Source organism: Mustela lutreola, chromosome 3, assembly GCF_030435805.1.
Source record: "Mustela lutreola isolate mMusLut2 chromosome 3, mMusLut2.pri, whole genome shotgun sequence".
In the NCBI taxonomy this organism is placed as follows: Eukaryota; Metazoa; Chordata; class Mammalia; order Carnivora; family Mustelidae; genus Mustela; species Mustela lutreola.
In genome coordinates, this window is record NC_081292.1 from 29,228,161 (window position 1) to 29,254,722 (window position 26,562).

Genomic DNA, 26,562 nt, shown 5'->3' on the forward strand with positions numbered 1-26,562 from the left:
TCAGTCATTGGGCGTCTGCCTTTGGCTCGGGTCATGATCCCCGGGGTGCTGGAATCGAGCCCCGCATGGGGCTCCCTGCTCATTGGAAAGCCTGCTTCTCCCTTTCCCACTCCCTCTGCTTGTGTTCCCTCTCTGGCTGTCTCTCTCTGTCAAATAAATAAATAAAATCTTAAAAAAAAAAAGAATTGGGCAATAAACAAGAGACTTAAAGGCTCTACAGCAGGGACTAGGAGTCAGTAGTTTTCAAGGTGCGGTCAGGGGACTACGGCATAGAAATCATCCAAACAGGGAGAATCTCTTGGGGGCAGGGCCACATCAACTGCCTTTGAAGATAAGTTTCCAGGTCATTCTTCTGTGTACCAAGTGGGGAGTGGTTTATTATTGCTGACCAAGACATTCCAAGAATCCAGAAACTGTTCTGACTGCTGAATTCAGACCTTTGGTTAGGTGGATTCTTATTCTGATACCATGTTGTATCTGTTCTCCTTTTTTGGAAAGTCTCCATCTTTATCAATATCAGCCCATACCACTCCAGCTTTCTCTTTGTTACAAGTCAAAAACAGTCTTGTGCACAAAAGTTAAGTTCATTATTCCGAGAGGAACCAAATAATCACTTAAGAGTGTTGCTCTGGGGCTCAAATAAGTTGCAGGAGCTCCAGCCAACTCTGCTGCTTATCTCATCCTTCTTTCATAATTTTCAAAGTGCTTTCATTTCCATTACTCTACTGGAAAGCCTGCAGTACGGACTTGACCCAGATGCTCCTCCGTGAGGAAGGACATGCAGATGATCATTATGTGAATTTGTTTTTTATTGGCCACAAAACTGTCTTTTATTTTCTTGCTGAATCCAGATTTGACAGTTCCCACAATGTGCTGTCCCAGCTGTACCATTTCACGGAGCCCCTTTATTTTTCTAGACCAGATTTCTATGGCATAAATCAATCACCCCAGGTTGGCTTTTTCCATGCATGTGTTTGGTGTAGAAGAATGTAAACAGGCCTCACCACATTGTATACAGACATTCATGGCAACTCTTTTCAAGAGATTATTTGAATATCAAAATTAGAACCACCAAGATTTAGTTATTGTCAGCATAGCTCATTTAGTGCTAACTGTCTCAGCAACAAAACTATTCCCTAGTGTGCAACTTTGTAAACGAGATTTTCTGCTGAGTGATTTGAAATTATACTTACAGACCGAACATACAATAAAAATATCATAGGGCCTTATCTGACCTTTTTTCCCCTGGGTAATTAATGAAATTAATGATTAAATCAATTGGTATTTCTAATTGTAGTTCACAAAATAGAATCATAATATATAAGTTGTCTTAACAATTGTTCCTTTAAAACATTTCTGACACCTCTAATTTGTACTCTAAATATTGCCAACAGTTATATCTTGAAATGGTATCACATTGGTTTTTGGTTTTCCTCATTGGACCATGAGATCCTGAAGAATGGGAAGAGCCTTTTGTTCCCTTAAGTACATTTCTGCAGTAGTTTTTCACATATGATGTGTTCTTCTCTTGGCTTCTCATTGAGGTTCTGAGATGCAGAACCTCTGCCTGGTTCTGTGAGGACAAAGCCACATCCAGTGGCTCAACTCTACAGCCGAGCCACCCCCCCCCCATGAAAATGGGGACTTAAGTTAAACAGAAATATCAGAAGCATCCATTTTCACACTTGAAACATGATCTTATGAAAACATGAAAGTGTTCAGAACAACAAAATATTTTCTTACATATAAATATATTTGAAGAATATTTACATTTTTCCTTAAGATAGTTCATGTCCAGGTTTAGTCTTGAATGAAGTCAGATGAAATGGCCTGCTTTAAGGAAAGCCATGTTTTAGGAGGAATAAGAGTTTGATTAAGGAGGAGGTGTGGGGAGGGGAGGGCAGGAGGAGAGAAAAATGTTATTTGTTATTACACAGCTCTGTAAGACTTCTTTATGAGTATTTTTCTAAACACTTACAATCCCTCAGCCAAATCTTGGTATTGATGGCTACTTACTGTAGACAACTGAAGATAAACCGAGAATAAATTGCCAGAGATTTTCCTCCTCTCCTTCTTCTATGAGAAATGAGTGATTCCAAACATTTGAAAACCATTTTCTTTGGACCTGGGACTGACCACTTGTTTCTGGAGGCTCTTTCACTCCTAGTTTCCTTATTCCATGGACAAATATTCCCACCCCTTAGGGAGTTATTGATTGACTTTCCAAAAAAGGAGAACAGATACAACATGGCATCAAAAATAATGTTGAATACAGTATTTGTAGAACTCACAGAATCATGGGTAGACTATTTAAAACCTCCTCCTCTAAAAAGTTAATATTGTCTCTCTTCTATCAAGTTTACAGAATTTAATGTAGTTTAGAATGATGTAACTCTTTTAATCTTTAAGAGGAGACCAAAATTGTATGGACTCAGCTTTACTAAGATACACTGTCCTTAGTATTCCAATGCATTCTTCTGAAAATGATACAATCCAAGTTTAAGATTCAGCTACACTAAACCTTAAGGCCAAAATTTTCCTTTTACTTTACTAGTTGTTTAGCTCAAACCAGTTATTTGTTCTGAAATATTTTCAAAGTGTATTGTTCTGTACGCGTAGCTTGTTTAATAATGAATATGGTTTGGACTTTCCTCATTTCTCTTCAGCATATTTGTGGTGGAGTGAAACTCTAGAAATACACTCACAATACTCATGGAAGAAGTTTTAAGGGTAATTTACATTTGCTTGTTCTATTTGTGATCCATGACCTTTACTCAGGTGCAAGATCTAGCCAAAGACACTCAGCAATTAATGAAATTGGAAGTAATAAAGTAACCGAAGGGATTTTCTTAATGGAGGCCCTTAATATTGCTCTACTCCAATAGCAATTTTTTTCAAGTTCTTTATTTTTCATTTGATGGTGTATTAAGTTTTGACAATTTAAGGAAATACTTTGTGATTTAGTACACTGTGGTAAAGAATACTTTAGAAAATCATATCTCTTGTGTGTAAACCCAACTATCTATTGGACATTGTATGGGAACATTTAATTTCATAATAGTATTTGCTTTAGTGTTGAAACACTATGAACTATGTTCTCTTGAATTTCCCATGTGGTCTAAAACTAACAGATTATTAGCAAATAACTCCTTAAAAGTGGAAATGGAAAAACTGAGCCCCTAAATTAAATTTCCAACAGTGAGAAGAGTACATTGTGTTCATGTACTATAACATGTAAAATTAATTGCAATTTTTTCAACATCTAATATTACCATTCAGCAAAATGTTTATGGTTTTTTTTAGTTATTTATCCTATTAGGTCATAAGCCGTCATCAGAATGTTGGCTTAAAAAAAGAGAAACAAACAAACAAAAAGGCAAATTTTCTGTCTTCAGTATCTACACAATTTAGAGATGCTGTATTGATCCCTGATCTCTGATCCCTGATTTTATCATCAGAGAAATCACAGCTGTAGTGAGACCATGATGGAGATAATGGGGTTTAAGTACCTACCGGCAAGCCTGAGACATAGCTTGATATGATGATATCAGCTCCTCTCCCTAACAACAAAGCTAATATATTCTAATTGCCTCGGTTAAACAGTTGATGCTCTTGTGTGTGTTTGTATGCGGCTGCACACATGCCTTGTGGGATTTGGGGTGGGGTTCCCTCTAGTGCTTCTATCCATGTGATTCCAAGATTAATATTTAATCCAGGATGAAAAATCAGTTAGAATAGATTTCTTGGTGTCATGCAGATAGACTCGTAATGTCTTTCCCCTAAATATTTGCTTGCATTCGTTGACTGATGTAGTGACAGGATAAGAATGTCTTCCTGGAGGAGATGAGGCCACTTTTCTCAAAAGCATATTCTGGTCTGATGTTCTGCATGGCAGAGCCTTCACATAGCAGCATTTCAAAACTGAAGTTTCCGGGGCGCCTGGGTGGCTCAGTGGGTTAAAGTCTCTGCCTTCGGCTCAGGTCATGGTCCCAGGGTCCTGGGCTCGAGCCCCACTTCGGGCTCTCTGCTCAGCGGCTCTCTACTTCCTCCTCTCTCTCTGCCTGCCTCTCTGCCTACTTGTGATCTCTGTCAAATAAATAAATAAAATCTTAAAAACAAACAAACAAACAAAAAACAAACAAACAAAAACCCCTGAAGTTTCCAAGATAGAAATGATGTACTCTTCACAAAGAAGGTGGGGAGGGGTAATTGTCATTAGTGATTAGGTTACCCAAAAATCCATGAAACAGAAATATAGACTGAAGAACGCAAATGCCAGCACCCAGTACTTTCTGACCCCATCATTAAAAATGAGGGATTAAATTAGACCTTGACCCTACATCCTACAGAGATTCGCATTCACAGCCCTCTCATAATCACTGCAATAGAAGAGCAGGTATAAGTCATACCTAATAAAGATAATAATGATGAGATGAAATCAGCTTTAGCTCTAATGAAAGTAGAGCCAACAGAAGTCTGCATTGCTTTGACTTGGAATCTGTAAACCAACCATCACTAGTATTAAAAACAAACAAAACAAAACAAAACAAAAAACAAACCCTAAACCTACAAATGGCAAGCAGGCAGGAAAGAAAGGCAATTGCAAACAAGTGAAAGATCCATAGACTGCAATGCTCCACGGGGAGTCTTCATCTGGAAGTTTAATAGTCAAACTCTCACTGACTTAGAATAGCAACTAAGCTTTTGAGAATGTTTTGGAATTTTTTTCTCTCTCCTTTTTTTATTGTGTTATGTTAGTCACCATACAGTACATCATTCGTTTTTGATGTAGTGTTCGGTGATTCACTGTTTGAGTATAATAGCCCGTGCTCCATGCCATCCGTGCCCTCCTTAATACTAATCACCAGGCTCAGTCATCCCCCCAACGCGCCTTCTCCTCTAAAACCCTCAGTTTGTTTCTTGGAATCCGTAGTCTCTCATGTTTCAGACTTTTAGAGCTAGATTTGCTAGAAGGATTCACGACATGGCTCAGGAGTTTTTACACAAGAATGCTCATAAAGGATTTTCTTCCTTAAAAATCTTACAGAAGGAGTAAAGCCTTATTCTAAATACTGGGTCTTGTCTTGGCTCTACTTTTCAATAATGACTTATATTGTTGGCTTGTATCTTCATAGTTATTTAATCTGTTATTTCTCCTGTCTCAGCCATCAGGCAGGAGGCTTGAAGAGTTAAGAGATGGATTCAACTAAAAATCACATCTACATGTCTTCTCAAGTTGTAATTCTGGGTATTTTGAGGTTTATCTTACATTAGAGTTGAATGATGACATCTACTTTGTAAGACATAAAAATGGTCTCCGGGGATGAAAGGAGCAGCTGAGGGAATATGGTCGCTGATATTGTAACAGTGTTACATGGTGACCGATGGCAAATACTACTTGCGGTGAGCACAGCAGAATGTGTACAGCTGTCAAATCACTATATTTTACGCTGAAACTAGTGTAGCACCGTGTGCCAACCACCCTTAAATTTAAAAAATCATCTCAGAATTTTATAAGGATTATGACATTTGTTTTTGTTTTTCACTTAGTGAATATATTTGGAATCTCATGTTTACTCAATAAATAAAATCTTTTTCTATTTTTTTTCCCCTTTAGTTTCAGATAGTCATCAAATAGCACTTATTCTGGGTTAAAATGAAATGCTAAATGCAAACATTTAAACATTTCCATGTGGCCAAATTACCAAATGGAGAAATAATTTGAGGGAGTTTGAGAAATTACATTTATCATGAATAATGTTTCGTCAAAGTCTAGATTTAATCTACGCTTCACAGCCCCAGAAAAGATAGAGAATTTCTCAGATTAAACGGAAAGAGCCACACTTCTCTTTCTATCATTTGGGTCTTTCACAATCTGCTCCACTTCGGGGGACACATTTTTGTGATACTAGAAGGAAAATATGAAGTGTTCTTATGGGTTAAAGTATCTTGGGCCAGGATTTATTAGAGCATTGGCAAAGATTTTATCTGCACTGTCTTCAGGTACAAGCACTGGCTGTTTCCTCTTGGGCTGATGACGGCACAGATTCTCATTTACTCTGTGGTCCATTTTCTTCTCATTCATGAATCAGCTTTGGCTAAAGGTTATTTCCGAAGCCAAGCAGGTATCATCAAAAGATACTTTGGTGGCTGATAAATAAGTGTCCGTGACAGTGATATCATCCAGCTCTGTGCTGAAATGATCTGACTCCTTGATGACGCTATAATTCAAGGCCACACTGTAGTTAGCGGGTTTCTCCACTGGCTTCTGCTTGCAGTTGCAGAGGTTTCTGAAGGCGGCACGGAATTTCTGGGACATGAGATTGTAAATCACTGGGTTGATGGCACTGTTGAGATAAATGCAAATTCTGCAAAAGAGCAAGAACCAATTTTCTTGGAAAGGGCTAGAGAGAAATGAGTTGACAACCACAAGAGTCCTGTAGGGCATCCATAAAAGGGCAAACAGAATTACAACCACCGCCAGCATCTTGGTGACCTATGGAGAAATCAAGAGAAATGCAGTGCAAACACAAATGAAAAGAAAACAAACAAACCAATGAAAGTAAAACAGCTTCCCCCCACTCCCAATGCCGAACCCCTAACCATTAGCTCCCAAGATATAGTCTGAGACAAGGACTTCAATGCAGGCAGTTAATTTGTGAGATCATCCCAGGAAGCAGTATTAGGGTAAGAGAGAGAGTGTGATAGAAGTAAAGTTAAAATAGGGTGTATTATTGCAGTGGTTGCCCCTGTAGGCAACTGTGGATCAAGTCACGCATTTCAGGATTATCTGTCCAGGGAAAGAGAGGCGGGGCATTGATCCCCTGGTGGCCAATCTCCCCTTTGTTGAGGAGTGTCCTTAGGGTCCTTAATGGTCCACACTTCCACGATTCTCGTGCATGGAATTACATGGGGGGCTTTAGAGAGAAACTTGAGGCAGAGAAGGTAGACAGCCCGGGCACAATGGATACCAGAAGCAGGATGTTTTCTGCAAACAGGAATGAACACTCCACTGTATCAATGGCTGAAATCAGAGGCCAGCTAAGAGATTGTGACACGGGCCACCAAAGATGTCTGTGACAAGTGTTAGGAGACCTAGGGTCTGATCTCGTCTACTTACTTTATATGTGGCCCTGAGAAATGATCTTAAGCTTATAGTTTATCTGTAAAATGGAGCCAGTACTGTGCCCCTCAATCAAATGAGGTAACGTAATAGTTTGAAAAGGATAAAATGTCTTTTAAAAAAGCTGATGGTTATTGGATGTCTACTATGCTCCAGACACTACTACACTAGCTCCTTTACATACGTTATCATATTTAAAAAGTAATATTGCATCTTCCATTTTTCAAGTTAGAAAATGAAGTGTAGGTGCTGGTAAGTACTTTGGCAGAAGTGGTAGAGTCTTAGAGCCGGGACTGGAAGCCAAGTCAGCCTGGATCCCAAGTTTTGCCCTTCCCATCGTCCAGCTTTCCTTTAGGGTAATGGGAGATGCAGGACAGAGAAAACAAACTTAGAAATTTTATATAGAGCTGACCCTGCTCCTAAGAACAAGCAATGCATGAGAACCAGGACAATAGGTAGGATGAAATTAATATCCAAGATTGCCCAGGGACAAGATTATCAAAGAGCACAATTTTGCAGATTCTGGAGATTGTCCTCAACTCAGGGTTACATCATTTGGTTTTGTCTATGTTAAGTGGTTTTAAGACCTTAATACTTCCATTTCTATATCTGAAAATATGTCTCATCATATTTTCATTCATTTCTTTCATATTCATATTTCATTCATTTACTTCACAGAGATATTGAGAAAATAAAATTTAAAAATAATAAACATGATAAGGGCTTTGAAACTCTAAAGCACTTTGGAAATATTACCCTTTGATTAGTGTCTATATAAAGAGACCATAATATTTCAATTTTATGAAGGACATATTAAAATTGTAGCTGTGGTTATCTTTGGGTAGAGAAGATAATAATTGACTGCTTTTCTTCGAAAACAACACTTTACATATCTCAAAATAAGTTTTCAGGTGCAGCTGGCTGGCTCATGCAACTCAGTCGCTCATGTGACTTGATCTTGGGGTCATAAGTTCAAGCTCCATGTTGAGTGTAGAGATTACTTAAAAATATAAGTAAAAAAATCTTTAAAAATAAAAAAAAATAAATTTTCAGTTACCTTTAGTCTCTCACAGATTTTGAGAAATTTCAGCTTCCTTGGCCCAAACTTTCTAGATGCTCTGAACTTGAAAACTACCCCAAATGGAAAGAACAGATTCTTCTCCCTCATCCCTTTTGACCTTCTGGCTGTTTTACCAAAGCTAGCGCTGACAGTCTCTATCTAGTTCTGGCCTTCAGGGGGATCCTGTTTTGAGAGAGGGCTATTTAAGGGTCTTCAGTGTAGAAAGAAAGATTCTACATCTAGACACATACTCCGTCATCAGAATCTAGTATAAAGTCCTCACCCAACCTTGTTCCTAATCCTGGTGATAGACTCTATCTTGGTTTCCTGTGTTGTAAAACTTTCCTTTTCTTCCTGGCATTTTTTGTCGTCTGATCCTGGGGCTCTGTCTTACTCTTAGCCATATCTCTTCTACCTGAGCTAGGAATGCCCCTTGTAGCCTACATTGTGGGAGTAATGCTACTCTCTTACTGTTATTCTTCTCAGATCTATAGTTAACTACTTCTTTCCTTGGCTCTCGAGATATTAGCTGTAAGACTTTGCAGCCCAGGGCACAGATAGCCTTTGTCTTTTTTTTGGTTTGTTTTTAACCATTACTATCTCTTTTTGAACAACTCTTACTACTTCCTTGCAATGCCACCTAGGATCTATCCGCCTACTCTCAAGTTACTATTTCCCTCCCTTCTAGGGCCATTTGATCACTTCCTGAAGGTCTCCCTGCCCTTCAAGAATGTGCCCAGGCCCCCTCTTCTGCCTCACTCACTGTTCCCTGAGCTTCTCTTTGGACTCAGTGCATGGAGGGTAGTGATACTTCATATTTTGCTCACTGGGGTAAGTTGTTCTGTGGGAGAAGGTGTAATTTTCACATAGGTTCATAAAATACCAGGTAAAGTATTATCCCAGAGATTCTGACTTCTTTCAGAGATAAGAAGGATTCACTCAGTCCAGAGGTTGACTGAAGCCTAATTTTTTTCTGAGCAGACTTTTAAGATTATGAGTAAATATTTTAACCAGTCCTAGGAAATCAAAGACTTAATTTAGTGATAAATACTCTGAGCTTTGGAAGGAGCTACAGTAATATCATCTTTATCGTCATCATCACTTACATCCTTGTCTTTGTCTCCTGTCTAGTACTCCAGGTTCTCTGACCTCCAGTCACTGCTTCAGACCTGCCAACATCCTTCCACTCCTCACCAAGGACTAAGCATCCTAGAGTTGAATCTTTGCTTGCTACACGATGACATTGCTACCATCACATCCAAGTTCTTTATGATGACTCATAAAGATATATAAATATTATCTTATTTAATGCTTATAATAACTCCATGTGTAAGCTAATATTAGTTCCATTTTGCATATGGAGAAATTGGGATTTAGAGAATATATGTGATTTGTTTAAAGATACGTGAGTAGTAAGTGACAAAGCTGTGATTCAACCTGTCTACTTAAGTCAAAGCCCATGTTCTTTCCTTTATACTTGCTCTTTGTCCCTGTGAAAGTCTTTTGCCTTTCCAATGTTGAGATTTCTACTGTGTTATCCCCTTGTGGTCACTTAAACATTTAACTTCTTCTAAGCATAAACCCAACATATATATTGCTGCTAAATTTCCAAACTTAAAGTTTGAATTTCATCTGTCTTTGTGCTTTTCTCTACAACAGTCAGGGGGGAGCACTGAATCCACATTTAATATCAACTGACCTCTTTTCACTTAATGTCAGTGAGGAAGCACTGTCTTTTTTAAGAAAAGGCACATGTTTCAAAGTTAATATCTCTGCCATGAGCTTCCACAGTCCCCCAGGCAAACTTTACCATCACTATGAAAACTTTTTATTGCGATGATCTATATTTGTCCATCTCTCTAATACATGGTAAACTTCTTCAGGAGATGGGTAAGTTTATTAATTTCTTTGTCCTCCAGGGATGTAGTACAGTGTGTAATATAAGATAGGCCCCGGTAAATGTTGAATAAATTCAGGCATGGAAATAATTACTTCAAAATATGTAGCCATGATCCTTTCCTAATACTGCAAAATTTTGTTAGAAGATTTTTGCAAACATTTTATTCTTTAATATTAAAAAATCTCTTTTAAGTGGAGATTGGTTAATTAACAAAATGAGTCTCCAATACATTTCAGCTTTTTGTTGAAATAAATATATTTTTAAAAATTTAACAAAGTGTGGAGTAAAACAGTGTGTACAGTGTGTAATATAAGATAGCCCCCGGTAAATGTTGAATAAATTCAGGCATGGAAATAATTACTTCAAAATATGTAGCCATGATCCTTTTCTAATACTGCAAAATTTTGTTAGAAGATTTTTGCAAACATTTTATTCTTTAATATTAAAAAATCTCTTTTAAGTGGAGATTGGTTAATTAACAAAATGAGTTTCCAATACATTTCAACTTTTTGTTGAAATAAATATATTTTTAAAATTTTAACAAAGTGTGGAGTAAAACAAATATAATGATGTTTCTAAAATTAATCAAATGGAAAATACATCTCCAGTGGGATAATAGAGAATATATTTAATCCCACTTGTAATTATCTTCAGTTAACTCCCAATATCTTAGATTGAGTTTAATCATTTTCTAAAATATTCACAAGATTTTAGTGTATCCATAGCTTGGATTTTAACAGCTGTTATTCAGTATAGAAGCAAATATAAAAAAAAATGTTCTGGAGATCTTTCATACACCATTGCTAAAGTTTTATTTCTGTTGCTATTCCTTATCCCAAGTAAAGTGACAAAGAGGCAAATCTGAAAATATCTCTGGGCTATTGTTTTTAAGCCTTGACAATTTTGCTAAGGCAATGCATGAGATATGAGATGAGATGAAGATTGCTTCTTTACAAGCCTCTGTACCAGGACGTAAAGTTCCTTGAGAAACAGTATGGCACAATCTTCAGGGGAAAGTGATTTTAGAGTATGTTTTGATTGGGAAGGAATTTATCCATTCACTTAGGACATTCATTTGCATCCTTCCTATGTACCAGTCAATGTCCTGACCCTTGAGGATTCGACAATGATCCAGAGAGACATTGCTAGTGGCATCATGTACCTTATAATCTGATGGGTAGTCATCAGACATTGTGATGACTCAGAAGACAGAGAAAAATTTTGGTTCTATAAGAGCATCTGATCTGGAGTTGAGGTCAAAGGGTGTTTTGTGAGGGCTTCCTGGTCTCAGGGGCATCTAAGCCAAAATCTGGAGGTAAAGACAGACAGGAAGAATGTTCCTGCAGATATGTGTAGCATTCTGGAGGCGTGTGAGATAGTGAGAATTCTCAGGGGGACCAGAGGTAATTTAGTATGCAAGTTCTAGGATGCCTGGGTGGTGCCGTCTGTTGAGCGTCTGACTCTTGGTTTCAGCTTGGGTCTGATCTCAGGGTCATGGGATGGAGCTCCATGTTGGGCTCCAGGCTCAGCACTGAGTCTGCTTCCGATTCTCTCTCCTTCTGCTCCTCCTGCTCATGCTCTCTGTCTCTCTGTCTCTCTCAACTAAATAAATAAATCTTGAAAAAAAATTTAGTATGCAAGTTCCAGTTGCAGATCATGTGACTAAGTGGAGCTCTATCTCTTTCTCTAGGAAGCTTGTGGAAACCATTACAAAAGTCATCATTGTTATCTGATGAGGTGATGTCATAGCCTGTGGGGTGCTTGGCCTCCCGTTGCTAAGACAGAAGGAGAGATGCAGCTGTCAAAGGAGATACAGCATCGTGTTCTGAAAACGTCAGCTCCATGAGGCCATTTTCGTAATGAGGAGGTAGGCAGCCACTTTTGTACAGTATAGTGAGGGTCAGAAAGGAGACTGATTAAATTGATAAAAATTAATCAGTTATTTAAAACATGGTGTTGAGAGAGAGAGATTACATACAGAGATGGTTGAAAAGAGCAAGGTGGGAACTACAGAGGAGATAAGCCAGGGCCTCTGTCCTTGGCCACCATGGGGAAGGGTTATCTCTCTCATGAGGAGCCACTAGAAAATGTTAAATGAAGCCATACTATATATATTCTACTTTTCATTATATTTAATTATGCAGAATAGTAGCATATAGTTCTTATAAAAGAGTTTGGATTCAGTCCTTCTCAACACATCTTTTTGTAATCATTATAAAGCCTCTAGATGAAGACCCTACTAAGGATTTATTCCCCTCCCCCTCCTTTTTTTAAATGTGAACTGGACAGATTTCTATCTTCTGATTGTTGAAGCTTATGGTTCCTCCTGGGGGCACTCATTCAGCTTGGCATATAAGTGCTGCATGTGAAAAACCAGATAATGAAGTTCTCTGGTTCAGCCTGCTAAGGATCCTTGTATTACTAACTACTATCCCTATTACTAGTACTACGACTTTAATACATGTTTTAGAACTATTAGCTAATGTTTGTATATTGCTTTTTTAAAAAAATCATTAGATTTATGGGAAAGTTGCAAAGATAATACAGTTTCCATTCACTTTACATCAAAGTCCCCTTATTATTAACACCTTCCATCCGTGTGGTCAATTTGTCATAATTAACAAACCAACATGGATAGTTTTTCTAGGAAGTTAGTTAACGTCGTACATTATTCAAATTTCCTTAGTTTTTTCCTGGTGCACTTTTTCTGTTCCAGGATCTTACCCAGGATTCTGTGTGACAATTAGTCATCATGTCTCCTCCAGTGACAGGATGTGACAGTTTCTCTAACATTCCATAATTTTGATGGCCTTGATAGTTTTTAGGAGTACCAGTTTGGTGTTTAATAGAATATCCCTCAATTTGAACTTGGCGGATGTTTTACTCATGCTTAGAATGAAGTTATGGTTTTGGGGCAGGAAGACCACAGAGGTGAATGGCCATTCTCAACACAATATGCCAAGAGTGCATGTTGTCAACTTGACTTATGACTACTATTAACCTCATATAGTTCTTTATTGAAATATAATATATATATATAGGGGCGCCTAGGTGGCTCAGTGGGTTAAGCCTCTGCCTTTGGCTCAGGTCATGGTCTCAGGGTCCTGGGATCGAGTCCCGCATCTGGCTCTCTGCTCAGCAGGAAGCCTGCTTCCCCCTTTCTCTCTCTGCCTGCCTCTCTGCCTACTTGTGATCTGTTTCTCTGTGTCAAATAAATAAATAAAATCTTTAAAAAAAAAAGAAATATAATATGTATATATATATATAATTAAATTTGCCCACTTAATGTGTATAATTCAAGAGTTCTTAGTATATTCCCAGAGTTGTGCAACCATTACCACACTCTACTTTTAGAACATCTTCAGTCATCCTGAAAAGAAGCCCCATACACTTTAGAAGTCATGGCCCCCTTCCACAGAGCTAGATTGCCCTAGGCAACTGCTAATATATTCATGGCCCTATAGATTTGCCTATTCTGAACAACTCACATGAATGGAATTGGTCTTTTGTGGCTGGCGTGACTGGCTTCTTTTACTTAGCATAATGTTTTAAGGCTCATCCATGTTGAAGTTCGTATTGGTACTTCCTTTCTTTTATTGCTGAATAATATTCTACTATTTGCTGGAAATGGGACTGGTAAAATAGAAGGGTTGCCAGAGGGAGGGAGATGCAGAGTCAATTTATGTTTTTCAAAAATGGAAGAGGGGTGCCTGGGTGACTCAGTTGGTTAAGCAACTGCTTTCGGCTCAGGTCATGATCCAGGAGTCCCGGGATGGAGTCCCACATCAGGTTTCCTGCTCAGCAGGGAGTCTGCCTCTCCCGCTGACCTCTCTCCTCTCATGCTCTTTCTCAAATAAATAAATAAAATCTTTGAAAAAAAAAAAAAAAGAAAGAAAAACGGAAGATATCACATCTTTGTTAGCCAGGGAGGAATCCCACAGAGGGGAAAATTTGTGATCCAGGAGAGAAAGAAAGACAATTGGAAGAGCTATGTTCTTGAATAGGGAATAGTTCTTGAATAGGGGTGCACACGTGGTAAGGTTGGCCTCTTCTGGGTCATATACACAAAAACCACTTTTTCAATATCATCACCTTTTTCTTAGCCACACTTGATCTAAGATATCAAGATCATGCAGGAGAAAATTCACCATTCTTGTCAATACCCTGAATCCTGAATGGAGTCCTAATATCAGTGGATTGTTTTTATATCCTTGGTATTAACAAAGTACTTTCATTGTCATCAAGTCAGTTTGTGTTCATATCCCTATGAAATCTGTAGGACAGGTGTTATTTTTCCCATTTCATTGATGAGGGATGTAAACTGAACTCAGAGAAGCAGAGAAACAAGGTCATACAACTCATATATACATATAAACAGCAAAGGTAGTTATTGGATTAAGTTCTTTTGATACTACATCTAGTTTTCTTTCTAGATAATTACAGAAATCGACATATATACCGAGTTGAAGACTTCTAGTTGTTGTAAAGAATGTTTATGAAATACTTGGAAAGGCTAATATTGTTGGTAGGAATCATCAGTAGCCCTGGGATTACTTGTGGGGTTTTTTGCCCCAAATCAGAGTGCTCCATTTAGAAAGTACTGACTAGGGAGAAGAAAGTTGTCATAACAAGGCAGATAGGGATGCTGCATACCTATCTATTTCCTAGGGGAAAAAAATAAACAATAAAATTTAAAATGCAAAAGTAATACAATGGAGTAAAAGATAAAATGGAAACTTTTATCTTGGGGGTCACAGTTCAATTAGTAGCATGTCATTTGTGAGGATCTGGTTACATGGGATTTGGGGACATTTTGATTAATCATCAGAGATTAGTTTATTAGTCTGTCCAGGAAGTCATATAGGGAGTTGATTGATTCCTCAGTTCTCTGTAAGATTTTTAGAATTCTTTCTTCCTCTTGATTCAGAAAAAAATTCTGTCTTTTGAGTTCATATATAATTCAGAAGAGATTCTGAGCATGGTCATGGGTTGTGCTATTGTCTAGACATTCTTCCTAGGGGGAGAAAGCCCGTGGCATAGCCCTGTCTCTCAGTGAGTGGCAAAGTCTAGTGAGTCTGGGATAAAGAGTTGGAACTGGCGTGTAGCATTGTTTCACAATCCCTCTCTGAATCTAAGAGATTGGGCAGATCACATGACTTATGCTTGAAACTCATTTTCCAGAGTCAGTAAATGTACAATCTATATTTTCCCCAAACTCTCTCGAGTTCCAGCATTCGAATAAAATCTAACTTATAGGTTACTCATGGTAACACAATATTCAGACATGCCTGGGATCATTTTCACATAATTGGGTTTTGTTATTTGGGGGTTGTAAGGCCAGTCATAGGGGAAATAGTACCTGGAGCCTACATAATCCCTCAATGTGTTGATAAGCTATAGGAATAGATCCAATTCCTAATAACAGTGATTGTCAGTAATCATCTTAATTGCTGTGTTCACAGGGATGATACAGTTTCCTGAGGTGCTGAAGAAATTACTAGAATTCATTTTAACTTCCTGTAGCTAATTAGAACATGGTGCATCTCTAGACCCAGAAGGCTGGCTTCCTAACCTTTTATCATTTTCTCTTTTAAAGTTTATTATAACTGAAATATTGTTGAAGAAATTGAGTCATTGGAGTGTATTAGAGCATCACCTTGAGAAGAAAGCAAACAATTGAATCCTCTTTTAAGAGCCCTGTCAATTTAAAGACTGAATCTGTTGATTCAGAAATTTTAAAGGAATTCTGAAATAAAAATTATTTAATACAGGGTCCATTAAAACATTTGGCTGTAAGTCAGTGGCACAATATAAAGATTTCAGGGCAATCTTAAATACTGTGGAAAAGCTTTCTTTAAATTAAAAGGGCAAAGCCATGTAACAGGAGATGACAGCCATATCAATAATTTTTGTTGGAAGACTATTACCATTTTTATAACAAATTATCTTCAACAGCATCAAAGCAGTAGCTTTAATTTGTGGATCATAGGCTCTTTATTTATTTTGGATCCCACACTGTATAACACAAAAGTTCTGTTTTTGGCTTCGTGACCAGAGTAAATCAACAAACTTTTATTGGATCTCTAGTACACAGAAGTTGGGAGAAGTCCTTAGTAAATATACCTGCCACACAAAAGCACTCAATGCACGGTTGAATTATTAGTGAGTAAAAATTTGTTTTTCACAAATGTTAAAATATAACTGTGGAAGTATGTGTAAGTTTAGGACTCTTTAAATTAGCAAAGTGTTCTAGTTCTTGTACTTCTGACTGAAATTTTTTGGGAAAAAAAATTCAAAATTGTACTTCCTTCTGGAAACATTCTCTTGGTTAATGAATAGAAAACAGTTAGCTTTAATTGTCTAATGCCATTCTTTGAAGAGTAACAATACGTTCTGTGTTGGGCTCCTTTCCATGTTCTCCTGCACTACTGAATTTTAACAGAGTGTTCTGTTCCTGGGAATATTTTACTCTCAGATGGCCTTCAACAAAGTGATCAATGACCCTTTGCATTTTGTTACATTAATTAAGCCGGTTGAAGAATACACTTGAAGAGACCATTATATAAATCCGAATGTAGGTAAGCTTCTACACTGATTGGAGCTCCGGGATTTTCCTCTTCCAGAGGTGTTCTGCTTTGTTTTGACTTAGAGTCTGGCAATGCAGTTTTTAAAACACAGTTATAATCAATGTGGGGTGCTTTGTACTATGGAGTGAGATCATTGGTGGGGTTTAAAAATTGAATGATGGGGCCACCAAAGGGCTTGGAATCAACTCAAAGTCAGTTTAAGAATGCTAGAAGTGGGGGCGCCTGGGTGGCTCAGTGGATTAAGCCGCTGCCTTCGGCTCAGGTCATGATCTCAGAGTCCTGGGATCGAGCCCCGAATCGGGCTCTCTGCTCAGCAGGGAGCCTGCTTCCCCCTCTGTCTCTGCCTGCCTCTCTGCCTACTTGTGATCTCTCTCTGTCAAATAAAATAAATAAAATCTTTAAAAAAAAAAAAAAAAGAATGCTAGAAGTGAATAAGGTCTAAGTGGTGATTCATGGTGGGGAGATCATGGACTGTCAAATTCTGCCTTGTGGATTACTTATGCATTCCTTGGCAAGAAGCCACCTAGGAATGCTAACGCATGGGTTCTTGGCTCCACCTGTCAAGTCTATATCTAAATATCAAGTACCATAACTAAATCTAAAAATTAAGAACTTAGAGCCATTCTGGCTAGAATTACAGAGTATTTTCTGGATTCTATTCTGATTAAAAATGTCCATGAAAATAGTAGCTGAGATTCACAATAGAGAGGTTTTGGTGGTATTGGTGATGCTGGGGAAGAAGTAGGGATTAAGGAAATAGTGATAAAGATTTTTAAGTATAAATTTGTAAGTGGGGTACATCCAGTGAAATTGGAAAAATAAGTCTCCACAATTGTAGGGGTGCTGAGAAAGCAGACTTGTCAGGCAGAGCTGTTTCCTGAGTGAGACATTTGTTGGTACTGGAAATTGGGCTCTTCATTCCAGGGGGGCCACAGGCACCAGGGCAGTCACAAGATGGCACTGCTCTTGGTAGGATGCATGAGCACAGCTGAGACATGGAGCTGTAGAAGGATGTGTTTCCATATAGAACACCATGCGACCCATCCTCCATGACACCCCCAGATACTTAACCAGCATCACCAAACACCAAGTGTGAGGACACTCATGGGAAACAGAGTTCTGCACCCAAGTCTGATGTGGGATGAACCTTCAAAGCCATACTTTCTTTCAAGAGCAAAGATAGAGAGAGGTACAAACACATGAAGAGTGGAAAAAGGGAAGCGACATTGAACTATTCTTGTTTAGGAATTAGCATATGACGGGGAGTCAGAGTGTCAGAGAGATGCAATGCCTCCTGTGTGTCCACCATGTGCTTAGCATTTTCTTCACATCAGCCCTACTTTATCTGCATTTTACAGAGGATAAGACTGATGCTGAGAGGGGCTCCTGGGTGGCTCAGTGGGTTAAGCTTCTGCCTTCGGCTCAGGTCATGATCTCAGCATCCAGGTCCCGCAGCAGGCTTTCTGCTCAGCAGGGAGCCTGCTTCCCCCTCTCTCTCTGCTTTCTGCTCTGCCTACTTGTGATCTCTCTTTGTCAAATAAATAAATAAAGTCTAAAAACAACAACAACATCAGCAAAACTGGTGCTGAGAAAGTCCTATGCTGATGAATGGAAGCCACATTTTAAAGGTATGTATATTTGACGGCAAAATTTCCCTCTTCTCTTCATTATAATACCTTAACTGTGGGACAAAATAATTTTTTTTGAAGTTTACAAAAACCAAAAAGCAAAGGTGGCTTGAAAGTTTAGAAATGGTAAAGACTGTCAGAGTGGAACAGGGAAAATGAAAGATGAATTCCTAGTCCCACCCAAAGGTAATACCTTAGCACCTACCAGAACTATCCTGTTCCCTCCACTAAGCTCTGAAAGAACATGGTTTTTCAAAGTTTCCGTTTTGTAGGCTCTCCAGTTGACAGTGGAAAACAGCCTAGGGCTAGGTAAAGTTGGCAGCTAGACTTGAGGATTTGCTACAAAATTTCCCCCAACACTAGCAACTATTGTGATGTGGAGGTTTCGGGACTGGTTACAGTCTGGTAGTTGTGGGGGATGAAAGGCTGTCTCCTCTCTTGTTGCTTTGATGTTTTCTTGTTCACAGGAGGCTGATGTTTGGAACCAAGCTGGGAAGGAGACAACTCAGCTGTCAGAGCTGGGATTCAAATTACAATAACATCTCCATTGTAGAAAATAAAATGTCATTCCAATTTCTTTCATGAGCCATCCTGGAACAATGCTACAGTGTATCTGCTGTGGGTTGTGTGCTATATCACCTTTTCTAAATGTTCTACTCCAGGTAAATTACTGGTGAATGACTAAGCAGGAGGAAAACCTGTCCTACCACCTTGAGTGGGTTTTCTTTCCTTTGCTCTCAAGGATGTGTTTACTTCTGACCATTTTTCTCTTTGGACCCAGACCTTAGAAAAAAATGGAATGAGGAGGCATCTTGACTGGCTGTGAGGGAGGCATTCAGTTGCCGGCTCTAACACTTCTTTGAAGATATCCATCCTTTCTGAGGGAGACATTTCCTGGTCTCTTCTCACCCCTGTGCTTCTCTGGCGCTGCAGCCTGGTGAGGGTAACACTGTAGACAACAATCCAGACACACAATCCCTCAGCTCACGCAGCAGGGGATGGGAAATCAATGAGAATGTTTTAAAATGTAAAATGTCAGTGATGGAGAGGAAGAGAGGTAATCTCTAAACAGAAGTAAAGCTCTCAGGGCTGCCAGGTTTTAGTGGGCATTTAGTGGTCTTGCTCCTAAAGGTATTGGACAAAATACCTCATCATGGGGCTAAGAGCACACGGAAGGAAGCCAACTCCTTCTCTATCTGTGTCAACCCCAGAAGGGACCAACTATAACACGCTTGGGTCTATCTGGAGTTACAGAGTGAATTTTCTAGCTGTCCCAAAAGAACTCACAGCAACAGTCAAATGGGGAAAATATGTTTCTTTCCGTCCGCAAGTCATAAACTCAGCACTTTTCACTGATTTTTAGCTTTCTGATGACTCACCACGGGACTCAGAATCAGAAGACTTGGTTTGGAATGTCAGCTTACCCCTCAAAGCTTTCTGAGCCTTGATGTCTCAGTTAACATAATATGTGAATATAATGTGTTTAAGGATTAATTCTAAGGAGGACGTGAAAACACACTGACACATATACTATAGCTTCCTAATATGAGGTGCTCTTATATTCCTGATCCTATCTTGAAGTCAGCCTCCTCGGTGAGGGGTGCTGCCTCTATCACGCCTTGTTCACCTAACAGACTGAATGGAGCTACTTTGCATTTACCTGCTTTTAGCAGTTTGTCTAAAAAACCTGCACGAGTCTACAAGGTATAAGATGTAAACCACAGCAGGCTGGGCCTATGCTATGAAGTCCAAGCTTTTACCACAGATTATTAAGTCATTAGAGTTTCTCTTCAAACGTATTATCCAGGCCATATTAGTAGTGGTTGAGGGAACAGGCTGGATTCTAATTCTAGGTCTGCTTCTCTCTAGCCATATACAATTGGGCAGGATATATCATGCCTGTAAGCCTCAGTACTCATCTGTGAAATGGGAGTAAGTGTAAAGAATACATGATGTGCATCGGGCTCTCTGCTCAGTGGGGAGCCTGCTTCCTGCCCCACCCCCGCCTGCCTCTCTGCCTACTTGTGATCTCTGTCTGTCAAATAAATAAATAAAATTAAAAAAAAAAAAAGAATAAATGAGGTGATGTATGTAAAGCATCTGCATAGAGTCTGGGCTTTGATAAGCAACATATCATTTAAACCATCTCTGGGAAAATGTGGAGAATTTAACTAAATAGCAGAGAAGGCTGACAACCACCACCACCACCACAATAGTAATTCCTTACTATACTCAATATATTTTAAACATAACACCAGGGACTTTATGCAATTATTCAATCATTGCAGTATTTATGAAGTAGGTATTCTTTTCATTTTATAGATGAAGAGAAAGATCCAGAGAAGAAAATGTTAACTTTCTAGAGACAGTGGCAGGTACTAACTTTTTCCCGGGTTGCTTTCTCTCTCATGTCCCTGCTTATTTCTGTGAACTAACAGATCCATTCTGAGAGGATGCTGTTGCCTCATTTGTTCGTTTGTTTCTTGTTTCTTTTTCATCTCTAGAACGATGGCTTCTACCTATCCCTGCACGCAAAGGGCAACACGAAGGTCCGGCACTTAGTAGGTGCCAAAAGTAGTCAGGAAATGAATGAATGAAAAAAATGAATGAACGAACAACTCACTAACACTACTCTATTGTTTCTTCTGTGGAATTCCAGATGTTTTCTTGGTACTTCCAGTCCTAATCACAAATGTCACCATTGGTTGGGTTCTGATTTCTTTTCTGATATGTAAGATCTTGATGGCAGGAATAGGGTGGACTGCATATTTTTATCTCTAGCCCTTGAATCAAGGTTTGGCATTTAAAAAAAATGCTTGGAATTAACAATTAAAATCAATGTGTAAAGATTCAGTCTCCAAAAGGGGGCATGATAGATCAGACTGGAATTATGGTGAAGAAGATTTTGGGGGAACAGCCTGTTATTCTGTAGAAATAAGCAGTTGTTGGATATAATGTTATGAGGAACATAGGAAGTGTGAACTAACGAGATGCTAAGTCAATAGGATTTATGTTTAAGTCACTTCCCCTTACTGATGTTGATTGATACTGATGTATTAATATATACCAGGGCAGGTTTGGCCTTCAAAGATACAAACCCACTTTGACAGTCATTCTTGCGCTGTCTTCTCTGTCTGCTGTCACATCTAATCATCTGTGGTTTCTCTGTCCCTCATGAAGCTGTAGAAAACCATTTCTCTGGAAGTCTGCACTCTGCACCTTAAATTTGTACTTTTAGAGCCCAATGAAATCAAAGATTTCCCAATCAATGGGCAAAGCATTTTCTTCAGGGGATATGAGTCAAGATGCTGGTTGGGGCTACACCAGCTGCTAATTTAGGCTGCTTGTGATAAGCTTGAATTTTCTTGTTTTGGGTAATGTTTTGGTAATTTTTGTTTTGATAATATTTGTTTAATATCTATAATTTATTTTTGAGCACCTCTCATGTACCTGCACTAAATCTATAATATTTTCACAAATAAACTTTTAAATAGGAATAGTTCAAGGTTCAGCAAACCTTTATTATAGGGAGCCAGACAATAAATATTTTAGACTTCATAGGCCCTTAGAGTCTCTGTCATAACTATTTAACTCTGCTGCTGTGAGAACAGCCATGAACGACACATGGGCGAACAGGCATGGGTATGAACATTACTTGGTAAAACAAGCCACGGTGCTGGATTTGGCCCATGGCTGTAGTTTGCCAACGAATGAACTACCCAGTACTTCCAGTAAAGAAGATAAATGGCATATAATTTATTTCGAACTAGTCTTGTGATTTACGGCTAACTTTTTTAAATTATTCATCTAATTATCAACAGATCTTATAAGAAATACAAACTGAATAAGGCTGGCTGTCAGCATGGGGACCAGAGTTTTGATGAAAATTTGATCCTCTCAGGAAAGAATCATCATGAGCATTACCGCTCTAAACAAATGCCACCTAAAAAAATACCCTGTTGATATAGTACTTTTAATAATCCTGGGACCTACTTTCCCAGAAGGTGTGCACTCCTATGGATGTTGGATTCAGGCAGGGGTGCAGAAACCAGTACTGGAGCCCATTGGAGCGGACACACTTCCGGACTGATGGCAGAGGGCCCTGCTGGGCCCGAGTGAGCCAGTCTCTTGGTTCTGCTCTTAGACTCTCTTAATCTGTGCTGGAATCCAGTTGTTAGACTTGGGGCCCATTTCTATTTCTGAGTCTCCATTTTCTCTTCAGCAAAGGTGGTGAAAGACATTTTACCTGCCTCCCAGAGTGGTTGTGTGGATAAATGCAATGATGTCGCTCAAGGGCTTATGTAGTGTTTGGAACACCGTAAATGCGAGAAAAGCAAAGCTAATTTTAAAGCCTACAATAAAAATCACTCATTACTTACTGTGCATCAGACCCTGTTCTGAGTGTTTCATTTGCATATCAGCTCTTCAAATCTCTATAATAACATCTGAAGAAAGTGCTACCAGCAAGGGAACCCATCTACACTTACACTGGGATTTCATCCAGCTTGCCCCTGTGTGTGCTTGAACCACTCTGGCTGCCACTGAGAAGATAGAAGCCACTAGTCCCATCTGTCCTTAAAAAGGCAACTATTTCTGATTGCCCAGGTGGAACTAGGTAGATGTCATGTTTTCTCTTACAAGAGAAATGAAGAGAACCAGCACTGTGTGTAGGTAAAGGAACATTGACCACGAACCTCTCTCAACCTCTGACCTACTTAGAGGTCTCCATCCCCACCAGTGGAAAATGTTTCAGTTCTGAATTAGAATGGAGGATGCCGGGACACCTGGGTGGCTCAGTGGGTTAAGTCTCTGCCTTCGGCTCAGGTCATGATCTCAGGGTGGAATTGAGCCCCACATCGGGCTCTCTGCTCAGCGGGGAGCCTGCTTCCCTTCCTCTCTCTCTGCCTGCCTCTCTGCCTATTTGTGATCTCTGTCTGTCAAATAATAAATAAAATCTTTAAAATAAAATTAAAAATAAAAAGAATGAAGAATGCCTTTTCTTCTAGAATGAGTGTTAATAAAAGCTTATGAAAGGAATGCCTGGGTGGCTCAGTTGGTTGGACATCTCAGGTCATGAACCTGGGTTTGTGGGATTGAGCCCCGCATCAGGTTCTCTGCTGAGGGAGAGGGAGAAGCAGAGAGCCTGCTTCTCCCTCTGTCTGCCGCACCCCCTGCGTGTGCTCTCTCTCTCTCTCTGGCAAATAAATAAATACAAATCTTTTAAAAAATAAGAAAATTTTGAAAAAAATAGTTTATGAAAGATAACTGAAGAGTATCACTGCTACACTTACTATGCATAAAAGCTAAATGACTTATGTAGACTGGCCTGGTGTTTTAACATTACATTAATGGGAATAATCCTGTTGTTTCAGGCATTGGTTTATAAATGACATTTGCTGGGCACCTGGGTGGCTCAGTCATTAAGCCTCTGCCTTTGGCTCAGGTAATGATCTCAGGGTCCTGGGATCAAGCTCCACATCAGGCTCTCTGCTCGGTGGGAAGCCTGCCTCTCCCTTTCCCATCCTGGCTTCTTGTGTTCCCTCTCTCTCTGCCAAATAAATAAATAAAATCTTTAAAAAAACAATAAGTAAATACATGACATTTACTCATGTCGACATCTAGAATTAAAATGACAGTACCGTCTGAAAATGAGCTGTTTATTTTATGTCTCTGAAAATCGTCTCCCTCCTACTTCAGCAGCGTCCTCATCTGCTTCATTTTTCTCCAACATCTGATATACTATGTGTATATGTTTATATACTGTGAATAAGTTTGTATATTGTTTCCCCTTCCTCCTTAGAATATAAGTGGGTATAGAATAGAAGTCATGGGTCAAGGCTTTTTGTCTCATTTTTTCGCTATTGTGTTCCTAAGGTTTCAGGCAGTGCCGGGAGCACTCAAGGAGGTGTTCAGCACCGTTTGTAGAACACATAAATCAATGCAATTGTCATCTATACAAAAAGTGTCCTTTTTCTTAGGCAGATATGGCCTAAGACATGTACCTCATCTGTGAGATACTAGTACTGTGGGCAAGTGTGTAAGGAAGTAGAGTATAAGGTTATAATCAGAGGCTTTGGATTCTATGCAAGGATTCGATCCCTGGTTCTTCCCTCTCTTATTGGATGACCTTGAGGTTCATGTTGCTGAAGCTCAGACTCCTTGTCTTGAAAACTGAGATGAGAAGTTATACCCATGTCCTAGGTAGAAACATGATGCAGTACAAACATCCCCGAGCACCACACCTAGCACACGCTCCAAGCCCAGGAGTCCTGGTCACCTGAAAGGCGAGTAAATGACTGACAGCCATGTAGGTGGGCCACACTCCTTTCCGGGTTACAGCAGGTGGGAGGGAGAGGACACACATAACTTGGGGCATGACATTCACTGAAGAATGTAAGATAAAATATTAAGGCAGCAACTCAAACGGGGATGCAGAGGTTTTGAAGATCCCTTGGGGGAAATTTTCAAAGCTCTCCATGTTCCCGGGGAGTTGGTAACATTGCCTCTCTTTATAATTTGTGCCGTGATGTGCTTCTGGACTGAAGGAACATGTCCTATTCCTTGGGGTTTTGGAGTAAAATAAAAGTTGATAACAAATTTAAAGTACGTAACTAAGGTGTAATATGTTCAAATCTTTCTGATGACTGCAAACGCGGCGTATGCATGAAACAGTGGCTGGTTAGCACACAAGGGAGGGAATCACTGTTCACCATCGAGGCTTTCCTGCATAGAATTTCCCTAGCATGACTATGTAACAGCTTACCCAGATGTTTTCCTTCTGAATGAGGATGTTTCTATGGCTCTTTAGGGAAAAATGCTTTCATGAATTTTATCATTGTTAATTACCATGATTCAAGTCATCTTTATGATTAATCTTTGTTTTTCAAAGAATTCTTTATATTCCTCAGCGTGACTAAAGAACTTGACTCCATCCTTAATCCTGAGATCATATTGGTGGGTTTAGCTGAGGCAAAAAAGTAACCTTGAATAAATAGAATTTTAATTATGACAGTTTTACTTTCCTCTTTATGAAAGCATAATTATCCAAAAGTGCACTTAAATTTCAGTACCCATTTGTAAAAATTAGAGTACCTTCCTTCAATGCTACCAAGAACTTCTTAATGACCATTAAAAATTATTTGAAAAGTGAATTCATACTGTCACAGCCCAAAATTTTCTGTATTTTGACTCACTGGGCCTCATGGGAACATGAGTCTTCTTTGAGTACCTCAATGTTCGTGATTAAAAAATAAATCCAAGACAGCCTTTTCTACCTGTGGTCTATGCATGAATAACTGTCTCTAGCAAAACATGCTTCCGATGAGTACAATGAGACTGATGTAATTTAATAACCATTCTTAATTATTCTAAGGAAATAAGCAGAGTTGGGAAGCAGCCAGTAACAGAAACCATTCATTAGCTTAAAAACCACAGTCCATAATGACAGTTTTCTACTGGTCTGAGTTTGGGTCTGTACTGGATTTTGAGCGGCCGGCTCCAACTCCTTGAGTTGGCAGAGCTCCCTCAGGAATAAGTAAAGGGCACACGTGATACAGAAAGGGCCAGTATGTGGAACCTCTCTGCTTTTGCCTTTCCTGTCTCAAGGCTGTGGCAAGGCACAGAGGCTCAGTGGTCTCGCACACACACACGGGAAGGGACAAGCGCTCTTGATGCTACCCATCTCTGTTTATTAAGTGTACCTGGGCTTCATAATGCCCCCTTCCTAGAGATAAAGTCAGCGGCAATGTCCAGGCAAGAACTGTCTGCAGAATGGAGCAGTGTTCCTTTGATCAAAAGGCTAATTGCTTTTAAGTGTGTTCCCGGCAAGCTTCACTGATAAATTGGAAAGAGCCAGGATGTTTGAGAGGAAGGCAAAGGACTGCGAACCCCAGACATGCCCTCTGAGGATGCCAATAAAGCAGAGACCCGGCTTGAGATTGCGAGGAAGGAGTTAACAGCCCCTGAACTGGCCTTGTTCACGATATTTTTGTGGAAGGAATTTATTGAGGCACCTGGCTTCTGTTGATTTAGAGGGCAGGGCTTTGGATGGAACTTTCTGGCAAATGTAGGAATCTCTGCCCTTGGTAATGCATCAAATCCTATCTCTCTTTATTGTAAGATCCTTGCTGCACTGTAAGGGAATGAAGTGCTAAGTATCAATTGTACTGGTTGTGGGGGTGTCATGCTTTGTCACAGAGAAGGAGACGACCTTGAGGACAATGCAATGGCTCATCTAAATATGGCATCACACCCCTCAAGACCTT

The 26,562-nt window shown here is 39.4% G+C and overlaps 1 protein-coding gene across 1 annotated transcript in view; it reads right to left on the bottom strand.

Moving 5' to 3' along the window:
* Window positions 1–5,794: 5,794 nt before the first annotated feature.
* TRHR (thyrotropin releasing hormone receptor) overlaps window positions 5,795–26,562 on the bottom strand; it is a 37,512-nt gene continuing 16,744 nt past the window's right edge. The window contains exon 3 of the mRNA XM_059168908.1: window positions 5,795–6,496. Within this exon, the coding sequence (XP_059024891.1) occupies window positions 6,089–6,496 (408 nt within the window). The 3' untranslated portion in view covers window positions 5,795–6,088. The remainder of the gene's footprint in view (window positions 6,497–26,562) is intronic.